We start from the raw sequence: 14,774 nt of genomic DNA on the forward strand, positions 1-14,774 counted from the left end.
TTCTGAAATCCAAAGTCTTCAGTCGAAGATATTCATTTTTAGGGGTCGACTTTCTCTGTAAATATCAAACTCCTCATAGACTTATAGACTTGTGTACACTCACAAACGCATCAGTCCCTTAACCTGTAAGTCTTCAATACACCAAAATCACTAAGGGGCACTAGATGCACTTACATTTATTTTGTCGAAGATAGACAGATTGCTGATCTTTGGACCGCGCTGAAGGTAAATTTCACCCTAACGGAAGAGTAGGATTCGGAGAAGCCAGTTATAGAGCCATTGATCAAGTCTCATGCTCTCAAGAAGATGGCAGATCTATTAAGGAGGTGGAAGAATGAGTTGAAAGCAACGTATGTCGACAAAGGGAAGACTCCAGAATTCACCGGCCGATTTGACAAGATAAAAGATCACTCGCCCGCATTTGTGGCCAACAAGACATCGGAGAGGAGTAAGAAGATGTCAGCGATTAACAAGATAAATGCTGCAAAGAAGGAGCATCACCATCGCACGGGGTCAGGTGGCTACCTCAAAGCCCGGCCGTTGTGGGACAAGGCTGAGCAGGACCTGATTGCTAAAGGGGTCGAACCAGAGACATTGCACTGGCCAGACCGTTCAAGGACTTGGTTCTTCGGGGTTGGTGGAACTTTGGACCATGAAACAGGGAAGTGTTGTTGGAAGGACGAGCAACTTGCAACACCCATTACGAAGCTTTGGAAAGCAATCAAGGAAGTGCAGGAAGGGACGTTCGTTCCCGACAGAGAGAACGACGAGCTCACAAGGGCCCTCGGGAATCCTGAGCACCCTGGACGGACACGAGGCACGCCAGGCTCCGTTGGGTTTCCCGACGCAGGCGGTTACAAAACCCAAGAGAGGAGGACGAAAGTGGAGCAGAGCGAAGTGCAGCAGCTTAAGGAAAGGGTACGAAAGCTAGAGGAACAACAAGATGTTGAGAACCAGCAGCTGCGAGGTCCTGCCCAAGAAGCTACCCCGCCATCTCAGCGGAGAAGCACTGTGGCTTCCACCGAGCTCGTTCAGCAGCCTGACTTGACGGGTCCTAGCTACCCCATGGACTTTATCACGGATTCACACCAGTGTCACCTTATGACGCAATGGCTTTAGCTCAAAGTCAAGGCGGCTGTCGGCTCTGTGTACCCTCCTTCACCCGGAGCAACTTTTCACTGTCGTCCGATTCCACAAGGCTATGATGTTCTGATGGTGGATGAAATAATGGAGGGATTTGAGGAGCTCCAGCTTGAGCACCCTACAGGTGATGGGGAGACTCAGCTGGGTCTTGCTATGAAGACTCCGTGTCTATGGCGGAAGGAGCACATCAACCTTCTGAACTTCAGGGCTCCGGCGATTCAGCTGGGCACTCCGCCTCCTCCGCCTCCTCCTCCTCCTCTGGCGAGTGATCAGGGCACTTCGCCTCCTGCTCCGGCGCGTGAGGGCGGCAGTACTCCACCTCCTTCTCCGCTTGCTCCGGCGCGTCTGAGCAGCCCGTCTCCTCCTTCGCCGCCTCGTAAGCGACGGCGGAACAAAGACGCCGCCGCTCCGGCTGCTCCGGCGCGTTGTAGCAGTCCGCCTCCGGCTGCTCCGCCTCTTAAGCAACGAAATAAGAGAGCCGCAGCTGCTCCGGCTGCTCCGACGTCTAGCAGTACAGCCAGAGGCGGGAGGCAATACAAATTCGGTCCATCGTCTCTCAAGCCTCTAGAGAAGTTACCATACGTGAGGAGCGATGAGGAAAACCAGAAGATCTCTGAAGGCCAAGTGAATGACTTCGTTCAATCGGTAAAAGCTAAGATACATCCACCTCCGGCGGAGAAGATAGATCCAGTGAAGGCGAAGCGCACTTTGGATGCCCTGCAGCGACCACCACCGCCTCCGCCGCAATCCAACTATGACCGCATCATTGAAATGACATATAAGGAAGCGGAGCGGTCGGGAAGTACTTGCACTGATCAAAGGCTAGCAGAACGAAGAAAAGGGAAAAAAATCCCCAGCTCGGCGAACAAGCGAAGCAATCGTGCCCCCGCTCAAAGTGTCTAGCGATATCGTCGCTAATCTTCCGGGGATGCTGCCCGGTACCAATCATGGAGATTACATGCTCGACGACGATGCACTTTTTGAAACAATGGAGGTGGACACATTAAGATTCCGGCACGGGAAGCCTCTCGTCAGACCTGGTACTTCCCTAACAACAATGATGCGAAGATTCCATGATTGGTACATGGACATCTGCAGGAAGTCTGGGACAGATACTTTGACGCTGAGAGTTAAAGAGGAGCATGACCTCGTTGGAATTGATCTGTTGTCTGTTCCATATGAGGAGTTCTTCCAATTTTTCAATCAAAAGGCCCTCGATAAAACAATCATCACTTGCTACTGTTTGTAAGTACTACTTCTCTGTAATTAATTAAGTCTCTATATATAGCTCAGCTCTTTCATTGCATGTATATATAATTATCCTCACTATATTATGCAGATTGAAGATCGCCGAATTAAAGAAAAGACAAGTAGGTGATATTGGGTTCATTAACACAAATCTCATGGATGAATGGAATGTTAAACATGATCCCAGAGATACCGAGGCCAACTTGCTACGATCGTTACTTCGAAATCAAAACAAAGCTACAATACTCTTTCCTTACGAATACAAGTGAGTGTTACTGTCTTGTGCATATTCGGTTTCCCTTATTACTCGATGTTATAGTAATGTAATTGATGAGTTATGCATGCGTGTGCAGCTTCCACTTTATTCTGCTAGAGATTAAGCTTGAGCAAGGACTAGTAACCGTCATAGACTCCAAACGAAAAAATCTGGAGGAGTATGCGACCATGACTAAAATGCTCGAGAACTAAGTTCAATCGATCATTATCGCACCATATCGGCAACTTTGTTCATTTCCTGATATCATGTAATTGTTTTCTTTGTCTGGCAGGGTTTGGAAAAAGTTCACCGCACAAGCTCTGGGACTGCCGGCGCAGCTGCGATTTAACCACCCGAAAGTAAGTACTAGCTACTAGCTAGTCCCGCGCATCTCCCATTGATTCTAACTAGTTTCATCAATACCATTTAGCATGCTTGCTTATCAGTTTAATTGACCTCTATTTCCTGTAAAGTGGTTGTGGCAGGAACCCGGGAATGATTTCTGTGGATACTACATTTGCGAGTTCATCCGCCACACCACCTGTGAGCGGGGCTACTCTAAACAACAATATGAAGTGCGTAAGCAATAATATTCACAATTTTATTTTATTACCATCATTTGTGTTGAGTTTCATTCATATATATGTATTGACCCCCTTCTTCAAATTAGATGTGGCAGATGCGGGATGAACTCCTACCACAAGATCGCATACGAGCAATTCAAGAGGAATTGGCGGGATTCTTTCTTGACCACGTCATCGACAAACACGGAGAATACCATGTGGAAGTTGAGTTCAGATATTAGGGGATTTTGTAAGAGATCTTATATTGTATAGTGTATATATATATAGCGTCAGATAGATATAAGAAAACTTGTTGTTCGACCAATTTATCGGAGAAGGAGAGGTCGATCACTTCTCTCTGTGTATATGTTCATGACGATCTTCTGTACTTAATGGTTTCCTTCATTTGCTTACTAGCTAGCTAGCGTGTCGAGTCCTTTCTATACGTATAGTACGTAGCGTCGACCAAGCACGGAGATAAGAGAGGACACTTCTCTCTATTAGCTAGCTAACACAATAATTAACCCTACAAAACCCCCAAAAAACCCAACCCCCCACCCTTTCAGGAAAAAAACAAGAACCCCAGCCCATGAATTGCTGACGCGTGGAAGCCTTTTGGTCCCGGTTGGTGGCACCAACCGGGACAAAAGGCCCTCCTGCCTGGCCAAGCCGCAGCGGCCACGTGGAGACCCATTTTTCCCGGTTCCTGGGCGAACCGGGACGAAAGGTATTGGGCTTTAGTACCGACCCTTTCATCTCGGTTCGGCAACCGGGACAAATGGGCCTCATGAACCGGGATAAATGGCCCGTTTTCTACTAGTGTCTCCCTCCATCACCATCACCATGAAGGCCACGGAAGAGGAGGAGAAGGAGGCGCCGCCGCCATCACTGGGCGCCGGCCATAGACCGGGCGCGCCGGTGCCCATCTCCATCTCCATCCTCGCACTTGTATTTTGGATGATTGAACATGTTGATGGCAGCAATAAATCATTCCTCTTTGTGTGTCTATTCATCCATGTTTGAGTAATTGATCTGGTTCTAGGTTGACGTATGATCTAGTACGCACAACTAGTCTTCGTGGCTTCATTTGGTATTTACTCTCTTTCGCGTTGCATGTATAGCACTTGCACGTACACGGAGTAGATAGATGAACTTTGTGATCCTTTAGTTCCGTTGTGTATTATTGACAGCCGCATGTGACCATGACGCGATGTTATGTCTAGTGCACCTAGGAGTGACAGATCACAGACGCAAACCCTTGGGGGAACCATTAATAGTCTATAATACTTGTATGCTACTAAGATGCTCCTCTAGTACTAGTGAGACTGAAAGCCTAGGTACAACCCTTTGCTCTATTCAATCCAGCAAGTACAACCCCCTTTTACTTTGTGTTCTAGTTTAGTATATTTTCTCTCCTTGTTTGTAGTCCAGTTAAAAAACCCCGTTTATTATCGTTCCGGTAGTAACCGATAGAATAGGTTTTTTCCAAACTACGGTTTGGGCGTGAATGTAGCTACGCAGACAACGTAGTTGCGGGCTTGGTAGTGTCTTCCTGTTAGCTCGATCCTTGTGGGTTCGACACTCTACTTATCACACGAAAGTGCTACAATAGTCATGTGCCCTTGCAGGACATCAAACAGCAAGAGTCCCCTCGTCAGGGGGAGCTGTTGTGCCAATGTTTGGAGATAATGCGAGCCCCCTCGTCAGGGATGCCCACACTTCGGGGTAAAGCGATAAAAAACCATCGTTAGTTTGCAGCGGACTACTCCTAGTTGAGGTGTGTTTTTACGGCAGGTTCTTCTGACAGAACCAAGGTTCCCCTGTTAGTTTCTCGCGGACTGCTCCTAGCTGGGCGCGGGGGGGGGGGGGGGGGGGGGGGGAGCGTCCGTAGGGGTGATGAGAATTTTCTCGTCGGTTTGCAGCGATATCCATTGTTTGCTAGGCTGACTGAGGAAAGCTCATCATTGCGACTATGATTTCAATGGGCATGAATATAATATGTGCTACGATGTGGTTGATGGTATCTATCGTATGTGGGCTACCTTGGCAAGACCATCTTGGAGCCACTTGGTGAGAGAAGGTCTCACTTTGCCCAATACTCGTTAGAAAGGATGTTGAGAGGGCATGTTTTGCAGTTGTTTGTGGACGTGCTAAACAATGGTATCCGAATACCTTGTGGGAGGTGATGATATGTTGTGTGATCATGTATAGCATGATCATGTACAATGAGGTTGAGAATGCTGGCGCAACTCTTGAATTTAAGAATATGGGTGACTCTGGGTGACTCTATCGAAGTTCCGTATCAGAATCTGGCCATGTGTTGATGAGTTTGTTCAAATGCATCAACAAATTCAGCATCGAGCAACTCATTAGCAACTGAAGAAAATTTTGATTGAGCATTAATAGAGGTTAAGGATGACAAGGCGCTTGCGATGGAGAAGGCCGCCGCCCGCCCCGTCCGAGAAGGATCACAAGGGCGAGAAGCCGCCGCCCAAGGGCAGGTGCGAAATTCTCTACTGGTTCCTTCGTGGTTCGTCTTCTGTACTCCTGATGCTATCACAGATTCACAGGTGTGCTCGCTCTCGTAGCATCTACTCCTGGTTGCTCCTTAGAGCGTGGGGAGGCTCAGTTTTTTGGGTGGTATTGTGTTGTAAGCTCTGGGTCTCAACATTCGGTATCTTGTAATTCCTGACTGGTTGATGACTTCGTTGAAATTCCTGACTGGTGATGACTTCGTTGAATCAAATGGGGATTTGACTGGTTGATGACTTCGTTGAAATTCCTGACTGGTTGATGACTTCGTTGAATCAAATGGGGATTCGTCTTGAGCTAGCCTACCTTCGAAAAAACAATAAGGGCAGTGAAGGGGCTTTGAAATTGGGCAAAACTTGATCACCTCACCGTTGTGGTGCATAAGCTGATACACTATCGATAGAAATAATTTATTTGTTAGCAAGCGCAAAAAATAGCAGTTATGGGCTTGGAGCGGACCTCAAAAGCAAATTCTACATATATTATTTTTGCGCTGACATTCGAAACATTCTACAACGGCCAGATCGGACGGATGACGCCGCCAATATGCTACATACAACTTCTCATCATGTTTACAAATGCTACTGTCCAAAACTGAGGCACGAATTCGTCCACCCGTGGCGGCTATCGCTTGTCCGTCGTCTTCACCGGCACCCCCTTGTACATGCCCACACGCGACTTGAGGTCGTCTCGGCGCGGCCTTGCCACCTTGTTGTTCGGATCAAAGAGCAATACCTCCTCGAACGCCCTGAGCGCTGACGCGAGGTCCTTCTGCTGCTCGTATGCATCGCCAAGGTTGTTCCACGCCGTCACGTAGCCTGGTTGGAGCTCCACGGCCTTCTCGAATTGCTTGATTGCCTTGTCCAGTTTGTTCTCCCGCTTGTAGCTCACCCCCAGGGCATTGTACACCTGGTCATCACGGTAAAACTGTTTCAGAGAGAAGAAACAGAACATGGGTGGCCGTATTGGTTTTTAAGTGGATAAGCACAGCCAAGGAAAAAAAACAGCGCACTTCAACAAAATAGCGCCGGCCTCAAAGTACGCTATTAGCGTGCTATATCGCGCTATAGTGTGCTATTAGCGAGGTGTTGTATACTAATTTATTTAGCGAGCCAATTCTCAGCATGCTATAGCGCGCTATTTTTTCCAGTGAGCACAGCCCAAGAGCACATATATTGGTTCAATAGCAGATACTTGCCGCAAGAATCTATGTCAACTCTCACAAGACTGTAAAAGAAAAGACAGGTAAATTTCAGATGTACTCCCTCCGTTCCTAAATATAAGATTTTTTAGATATTCCAATACGGACTACATACGGAGCAAAATGAGTGAATCGACACTCTAAAATACGTTTATATACATCCGTATGTAGTTCATATTGAAATCTCTAAAAAAGGTTTATATTTAGAAACGGAGGGAGTAGTTCTTAAACGGCAAACTGCACCTTTGGTTAAAAAAAGGGAAAAAGTTTCTAAGTGAGCATGATACCAAAGTACCAGCACCGCAGTTTCTAAGAACAAAACATATTATGTAGGCTAGCAGTATCAATGCATGATATGATTGGATTGGTAAAAGATAAGTCAGATTTTAGAATGCAGAAAATAAATAACTAGTTGTTGTGGATATCTAACCTGCGCAAGATCTTGCTCATCTCTATCCCATTTTTGGATTGCTTGCTGTAGATATTTGATAGCTGCAGGGTAAAACTTTCTCCGGAGCATGACTGCTCCAAGCTCAAAAAGTTCTGTAGCGCTTCCCTCACCACTTCTCACTTGTTCCTGTAATTAAGATAATTAAGTATGGTTGACGTAACGTGCGAATACAGTGTTCATTATGAAGCGAGCAACATCAGTGAAGAACTTCTATAAAGACAACCTGTTCTACCATGATATGAGGATTTGCACATGTAACGAATATTCCCTCCGTTCCTAAATATATGACGTTTTGGTAGTTCAAATTCGGAGGGAGTACAACAAAACAGAGTTAACCAAGTTCTTTCTCGGATCAGAAACAAAAAATTGGAAAGATTGACCAGAAGAAACGGATGTCCAGACTTCAAGACCATATTTTTTTTGAAGACTAGTTGTATGCCCATACGTTCCATGGAAGTAACAAAATAAATCCAATCATGTGGCACATAAAAGTCTATACAAACCCAAAGGTCACAAAAAAATAACTTAGGTTTGAGGAAACATAAGCAGTCATACTGCATAATGTAAAATCCCGAGAACAAATACTGCAGAAAAGCTCCCATGCTAGGAAGTTCCTCTGGTAGAGAGAGCTGCGATGTCAGCCAGGTCATCAACAACAACTCTCGTAATCAAGGATAAATGAGACTAACTATTTTTTAAATGAGGAGAATTTAACTTTTTGTTGGATAATTTCAGAACAGTACAAATTTCTTTGAAAAAATATGTTTACATGCCCGCATGTCACTCGCCTAGATATTGCACTTGCCTAACAAAACTATATGAAACCAAACAAATTCAGCAAACTACTGAAAATGTTGTCAAACATTTAACATAAGTAAGACAGTAGTAAAATGTGATGTTACATCACAATCGGTGTTGCCATTGTTTATTATCTACATTAAACTGAAGTCTAATACTTGAGAGTATTCAGTAATTCCAGTATGGTGTTATTAGGAACTCATGTTGACCGTTCTGAAGAACAGAGTCTTCAGCAGGGTGTGGGTTGGGTAAGTGTGTTATTAAAGGCAGGAGGGGGGAGGAGGGGAGTAATCTTGCTCGATGACAGATTGACAATATAAGGTACTTATTCGTAAAGCTAAATAACTAAAATAATAAAAATCCAGATTGCAACCTGTGTTACTTCCTGCACCCTCTTGTACCTATCGCTCAGCAATCGATAGCACCAAGCCTGCTGAGGTCCGAGAGGCATCACTGATGGGACGTGGGAGCAGTAGCAAAACTGGAAGTGATGCCAGCAGCAACTAAGGTTAACTACCTGCTCTCTCTCTCTCTCTCTCTCTCTCTCTCTCTCTCTCTCTCTCTCTCTCTTCCCTCCTCTCATCTGATCCTCATCCCTCTACCCCTTGTGATCCATGACAAGCATCTCCCAGCAAGAACCAAGATCGCTGGTCGACTCAATCCCCAGATATCAGGGGAACTATGTTGATGCAGGTTTTGCAATATAATACTGACCCATAGTAGTCTGAATGCATGTAGAAATGTTAGCAGGATGCTTACCTGCAAGTCTTTTGCAGAAAGATCAAGCTCTCTGCGGACAAGAACCTGGCGGATGACAAAAAATGTACCAGTCCCAAGAAGACCAAGTAGTATGAGCAGATACGAAAGCTGAATTCCCAGCTCGAACAGCTCCCCAACCTCGTAAACCATATTTAACTTTACTCCTTCACTAGACTGTGCTGACTCTGCAAAACTCAACCATGCCGTAGCACCACAAGGCAGAATACCAAGTTGCTGCAGCAAGTTCATATTTCTCTTTAGATCCTTGTCAGAGTGGGGACTGGAAGTTTCTGGTGTGAAGATGGTACATCATGTACACATAAATCAGTAAAAACAACAGTCCAGAAACAACAAACGTTCGAGATATAAAACTTTTACCTTCTACTTGTGTTGAAAGAAAAACCTCCTCTGCTCTCTTGATAATCTGCCTTCCTTGGAAATAAGCAAACAAGTCCGAAATGAGATTGGTTTTGCAACTGAAACAAGGTGATTAATTATATCTGTAACAAAAAAAAAAGGTGCGAGAATAAAAGGGATCACAACATGTTTGAACAAACAATAAGCTCATTCGCACGGTTGAGTCTAGTTTATGTTTAAGAGGCAGAAACTTTACATCTTAGGATATCAGAAGTACTCCCTCTGTTCCATATAAATCAGCGACAACTAATATGGAACGGAGGCAGTACTTGGTTAATAGAAAGAGAAGTATGTCTTTCTCTGGCACCACGGGCAATAAAATAAAAAGCTTGCAATCTCACTGTATATTGTTTACAAATATACAGTAGCTGACATAGGGGTTACAGTTGCCCAGTTGGAAATTCTCAGCCAACAAAGATGTCGGATTTGGTAATGGAACTAGCAGGCACCAAGTACCTACGCCAGTGCAGCAGAGTGAACCGACGATCTCCGGCGTCTCCTCGCCGCCGGACGTCCCGCTTGCCGCCTTCATCGCGACGCCCCGTGGGGCGGCCTTGGCGGAGCCTATCGAGAAAGCGATGCTCTTGGCAACGGCGCGGCCGCGAGGCAGCGGCGCGAGGCCCAGCGGCGCGGCGAAACGGCAGGCGGCGGCCATGGCTGGCTACGGCACGCGCGTCCGTCCGTGGTGGCTCGCTTCTGCGTAGGAGAGGGCAAGACCGCGGCCGTGGTCTTGCAAGATCTTTGTGGGCGGCGAGCAGCGCCGGCGGCCGGCTCAGCTCTGGGAATGCGGCAGGGTGAGGCAGTGACGGACGTGGCCGGAGGAGAAGGATGGGGAGAAGATAAGGTTCGGACGTGCGTGGGTGGTGGGAGGGCACGGCTATGTGACGCTTACCGCGACGCCTAGGCACGGCTCGCCTGGAGGGAGCCCGAACTAGCCGGCCCAGTAACCACAAGCAACATCACGGTAGTATATACATTACATATACACTTTCATACCCCAAAAAAAACATATACACATTCATAAAAATTTTAATTTTTATAATATTGTCTATGAAAAATGTTAACATGTATAGAAAATATTTCGGGTGCATACAAAAAAAGTTCATAACGTGAATGAAAAATGATTGAATGTCAATCATGTGTACCAAAAATGTTAATTATGTGCATGAAATTTTTTGGGGGCCAATAAAAATGTCACACATTTCAAAAAAATACACATGACATTTTAAAAAATGACACAATGTCAAAAATTATTTGTGTAGTTCAAAAATGCTTCGTACATTCAAAAACAAATGCATCAGGAAATATTCATAAACTTTAAAAAATGTATTTATGATATTTTCATAAGCAATTGTATGATTCAGAAAACTGTTTGCACAGTTCAAACAAATTATTTTATTCATTCAAAAAAATGTTTCAACATGTATTGGAAAAAACTGTTTTAACATGTACTTGAAAAACAGTATTCAAAAGATATTTTGGTAAAAATGTTAAACATGTATTTGAAAATGTTAAATAAGTATAAACGAATGTTTTACATGTATACAAAAAATGTACAACGTGTATGACAAAGTATACATGTGTTAAAAGATAAAAATGAGAAAAATGACTTTGAAACAAAAAAAATGAAGAAACAAAAATAACCAAAGAAAGAAACAAAGGAAAACAAAGTATAAAGAAGAAAAAATAAAAACCAAAGAAACCATCGCAAAAACAAAGAAAACAGAAAACATAATGAAAAAAAAGAAAACCAGCAAAAAACAAAGAAAACGGAATAAAAACAACAGAAAAACCTAAAGAAAACAAAAAGCGACTGAATCAATCGAGCGCACGATCGAATGCGGCGCGAGCGAGCTGTGTCACCCGTAGGCGATACACTCTAGAGCTCCTTCACAAGGGTTGCCAATTGTTTCATTTCTTACCACAATACAATCAAAATCGGGCTATTTTTTTATAATACATTCTTTTATTAATTTTCATAAATATTACGCTGAATAAAAGAATTTCAAAAATAATACACCGTCGGTCCGCTGCAGGCCGACTGGGCCTAGTCGGCCCACAGCAGGCCGATTGGACTCAGTCGGCCTACAGCTGGCCGACTGGCCCCTGTCGGCCCACTGTGGGCTGATTGGGTCCTGTCGGCCAGCTGTAGGCCGACTGGAGCTACTTGGCTCGCTGTGGGCTAATTGTTTTTGCAAAAAAGTAGGCATAAAAAATATATGTTTGAAAAAATGTTAATTATGTAATTAAAAAATGATAAACGTGTATAAAAAAATGTTCCTGATGTATACAAAAAATGTACAATATATATGCAAAAAGTTGACATAAAAATATGTTTTAAAAAGTGTTAAGCATGTATTTAAAAATTGTTAAATGTGTGTATAAAAAATGTTCCTTATTTATAAAAAAAATATAGAATGTGTATGAAAAAAAGTTGACACCAAAAAAATATGTTTGAAAAAAAATGTTAATCATGTATTTGAAAAAATGTTCCTTATCTATACAAAAAATATAGAATGTGTATGAAAAAAAGTTGACACCAAAAAAATATGTTTGAAAAAAATGTTAATCATGTATTTGAAAAAATGTTCAACGAGTACACAAAAATGTTTCATGTATTGGAATGAAAGGTTAAACGTGTATAAAAAAATGTTCCAGCTCCGGATCTGGTATGGGGATCCGGTATGGGAGCATCACGGACCTAAGTATGATTGGTTGCTCTTTTTGTATGGAACTGGAAATTTTTTTTCAAACATATTTTTTTGGTGTCAACTTTTTTTAATACACATTCTATATTTTTTGAATAGATAAGAAACATTTTTTATACACACATTTAACAATTTTTAATCATGTATTTGAAAAAATGTCAACTTTTCAAACATATTTTTTTGGTGTCAACTTTTTTTCATACACATTCTATATTTTTTGTATAAATAAGGAACATGTTTTATACACACATTTAACAATTTTCAAATACATGCGTAACACTTTTTAAAACATATTTTTATATCAACTTTTTTGCATATATATTGTACATTTTTTGTATACATCAGGAACATTTTTTTATACAGATTTAACATTTTTTAATTATATAATTAACTTTTTTTAAACATATTTTTTATGGCTACTTTTTTTGTAAAAACAATTAGCCCACAGCGAGCTAATTAGCTCCAGTCGGCCCACAGTGGGCCTATAGGACCCAATCAGCCCACAGTGGGCCGACAGGGGCCAGTCGGCCAGCTGTAGGCCGACTGGAGTCCAATCGGCCTGCTGTGGGCCGACTAGGCCCAGTCAGCCTGCAGTGTGCCGACGGTGTATTATTTTTGAAAAAAATTTACCCAGCGTAATATTTATGAAAATTAATAAAAAAATGTATTATTTAAAAAAATTAGCCAAAATCGGTACATGCACGCACACCCTATCCATATGAACATCTCTGAGAGACTAAGCTAGCACATCATCACGAAATTGTCACAACGCCTTCGTAGTTAACGGGAACGTCTTCTCTCACTGAACGCACATCGCCGAAAAATCTGAAATAAATGCAGGAAAATGTAAGGATTAAGGTCAAGTCTAGGACTTCAACTTTGGTGGGTTATGGATACTACTGTCCTCGTACCATCCGACTACAGGTTCGTTCGCATCAGTTGTTTCATTTGATATAGTCACATTGATGCCCTACGTTTGAATTGTGCCAAAGGTCATTTGTTTTAGAACTAAACTTTTCGCTGATGTTGAACACGATGTCAAATCTTCTACATTACCCAGTACTCTGCGTGTAGCAAAACAGATATTACATCCAAAGAGTTTGGTGATATGTGCTCTGCAATGACAATTCATTGGGTCCAAACGGGTAACTATGTCCTGTAAACACAACTATTTCTGAGTTGGTGAACACAACTTATTATATTGTCAACAACATCATTAATAATAGAATAACCAGTTTGGTCTTTTGATATACCCAAAATCCAAAATTATGCTTGGAAGATGTATGGCTATCTCGTACATCTGAAGAGTCATTCTATAAAAGAAGTTAAGCCCTATTATTGTAAGTTTCATACCTTGGATCAGCTGGAAACTCGCACACTAGTAGACTCGAACCTGACTAATTTGCTAGCAATTTTCCTCTCTTTAACCTTTTTCTTTCCCTTCTTAAACAATTTCTCGTGGAGAACAAATTGTGCAAGAACCTACTGTTTCTTTAGAGTTCAGATGGTCTTGAAGGTTTCATTAGTCATGATTCCTTTCGAGCGCTGGAATATATATTGTATGGATTTGTGTCATGCGGGTGGGGGGGGGGGGGGGGGGTAGAGAATTACAATATTCCCGGGGTTTTTTTTAATCTCTTATTTTGAGCTGCATCTGCATGCGTACGAAGTATTGAGGGGCCATGCCTGGGCGACCGACTCCCTTAAGTTGCTCAAGATGAAGGGATGGCGGTCACCGACCAGGATCTCTATATAAAGGTGCATGACCAAGACAAGGACGGATCCACTATCTCCTAAATCCCTAGGCTAGCACATTAGCATTCAAGTAAGTTCTGATATGGACATCTCATCCTAATCGTCCACCTCCAAACTGGGTGAGTTGACATCCGACCCCTCGAACATATCGTTGAACTCCTACATTCTAAACCATATGTGGTATTATCACATATAAGTAGGATTAGGGTTGTTATTCACCTAACGAAGGCCCAAACCTAGATAAAACATGTGTCTCGTGTCCATCCCGTAACTTGAAGTTATGTCCCGCTACGTAAACAAATCTACGTGCGACTATCATCATATTTTTAGGAACTTCGGAAACACGCTTGATAGCTGGAGCTGACCATGGGGTTCCTCACACCACCAAATCGGATCAGAGGTACCATGACCTTCACCATCTTCGTCGTCTATATGGCTTACATCTTCACCATCACCGTCATCTTCATAGACATTGTCATCTACATCGCCTAGGTCTTCACCATTGACTTCATCTTCATCGACACCAACATCATCAATCATGCATTTACCGACTTCAGCCTCACAGTCTTCATCGCCCAATATCGGATCTACACCAACGACTGACATCGATTGCGTCTCCAGCTTCACCACTGACCTCATTGCATGGGACATTGCAGATTATGAGCTCCGGCAACAGCTCTTCCGCCACACGTTATGATCGACCTTGACTATCTGGCATACTATATTGTGGTCTATTATGGATCTCCTATGATCTATCCCAACTATGCCGCCTAGGTGCACATTACTTACCGCTTGCTAGGCTTGAACATGTACACTATGCCTTGGTACAACCGAGCCAGGGAACAATTCGTCTCTTGCTCCCTTGGCGTGCATGGCACATGGGGTACTATGTGGGATGCCAGTATAAATCGTCAGTCATGGCGGTGGCAAGACCATACACAAG

The 14,774-nt window shown here is 43.3% G+C and overlaps 1 protein-coding gene across 4 annotated transcripts; it reads right to left on the reverse strand.

Annotated features, from left to right (window-relative positions):
* Positions 1-6,205: 6,205 nt before the first annotated feature.
* Positions 6,206-10,236, reverse strand: LOC109768588 (tetratricopeptide repeat domain-containing protein PYG7, chloroplastic). 4 transcript variants are annotated; one of them, XM_020327338.4, is made up of 5 exons: positions 9,825-10,236; positions 9,330-9,383; positions 8,952-9,241; positions 7,374-7,520; positions 6,206-6,651 (listed from the first exon to the last, which is right to left on the reverse strand). In XM_020327338.4, the coding sequence occupies exons 1-5, from the start codon at positions 10,021-10,023 to the stop codon at positions 6,367-6,369; spliced, it is 975 nt and encodes a 324-aa protein (XP_020182927.1). In that variant the 5' UTR covers positions 10,024-10,236; the 3' UTR covers positions 6,206-6,366. The 4 variants fall into 4 exon arrangements, with proteins under 4 accessions (XP_020182927.1, XP_020182928.1, XP_040259094.1 ...); XM_020327339.4 differs by having other exon boundaries at positions 9,330-9,375; positions 9,829-10,228; XM_040403160.3 differs by having other exon boundaries at positions 9,330-9,379; positions 9,825-10,214.
* Between the last annotated feature and the right edge of the window lie 4,538 nt (positions 10,237-14,774).

Source organism: Aegilops tauschii, chromosome 3 (assembly GCF_002575655.3).
Source record: "Aegilops tauschii subsp. strangulata cultivar AL8/78 chromosome 3, Aet v6.0, whole genome shotgun sequence".
Taxonomy (NCBI): domain Eukaryota; kingdom Viridiplantae; phylum Streptophyta; class Magnoliopsida; order Poales; family Poaceae; genus Aegilops; species Aegilops tauschii.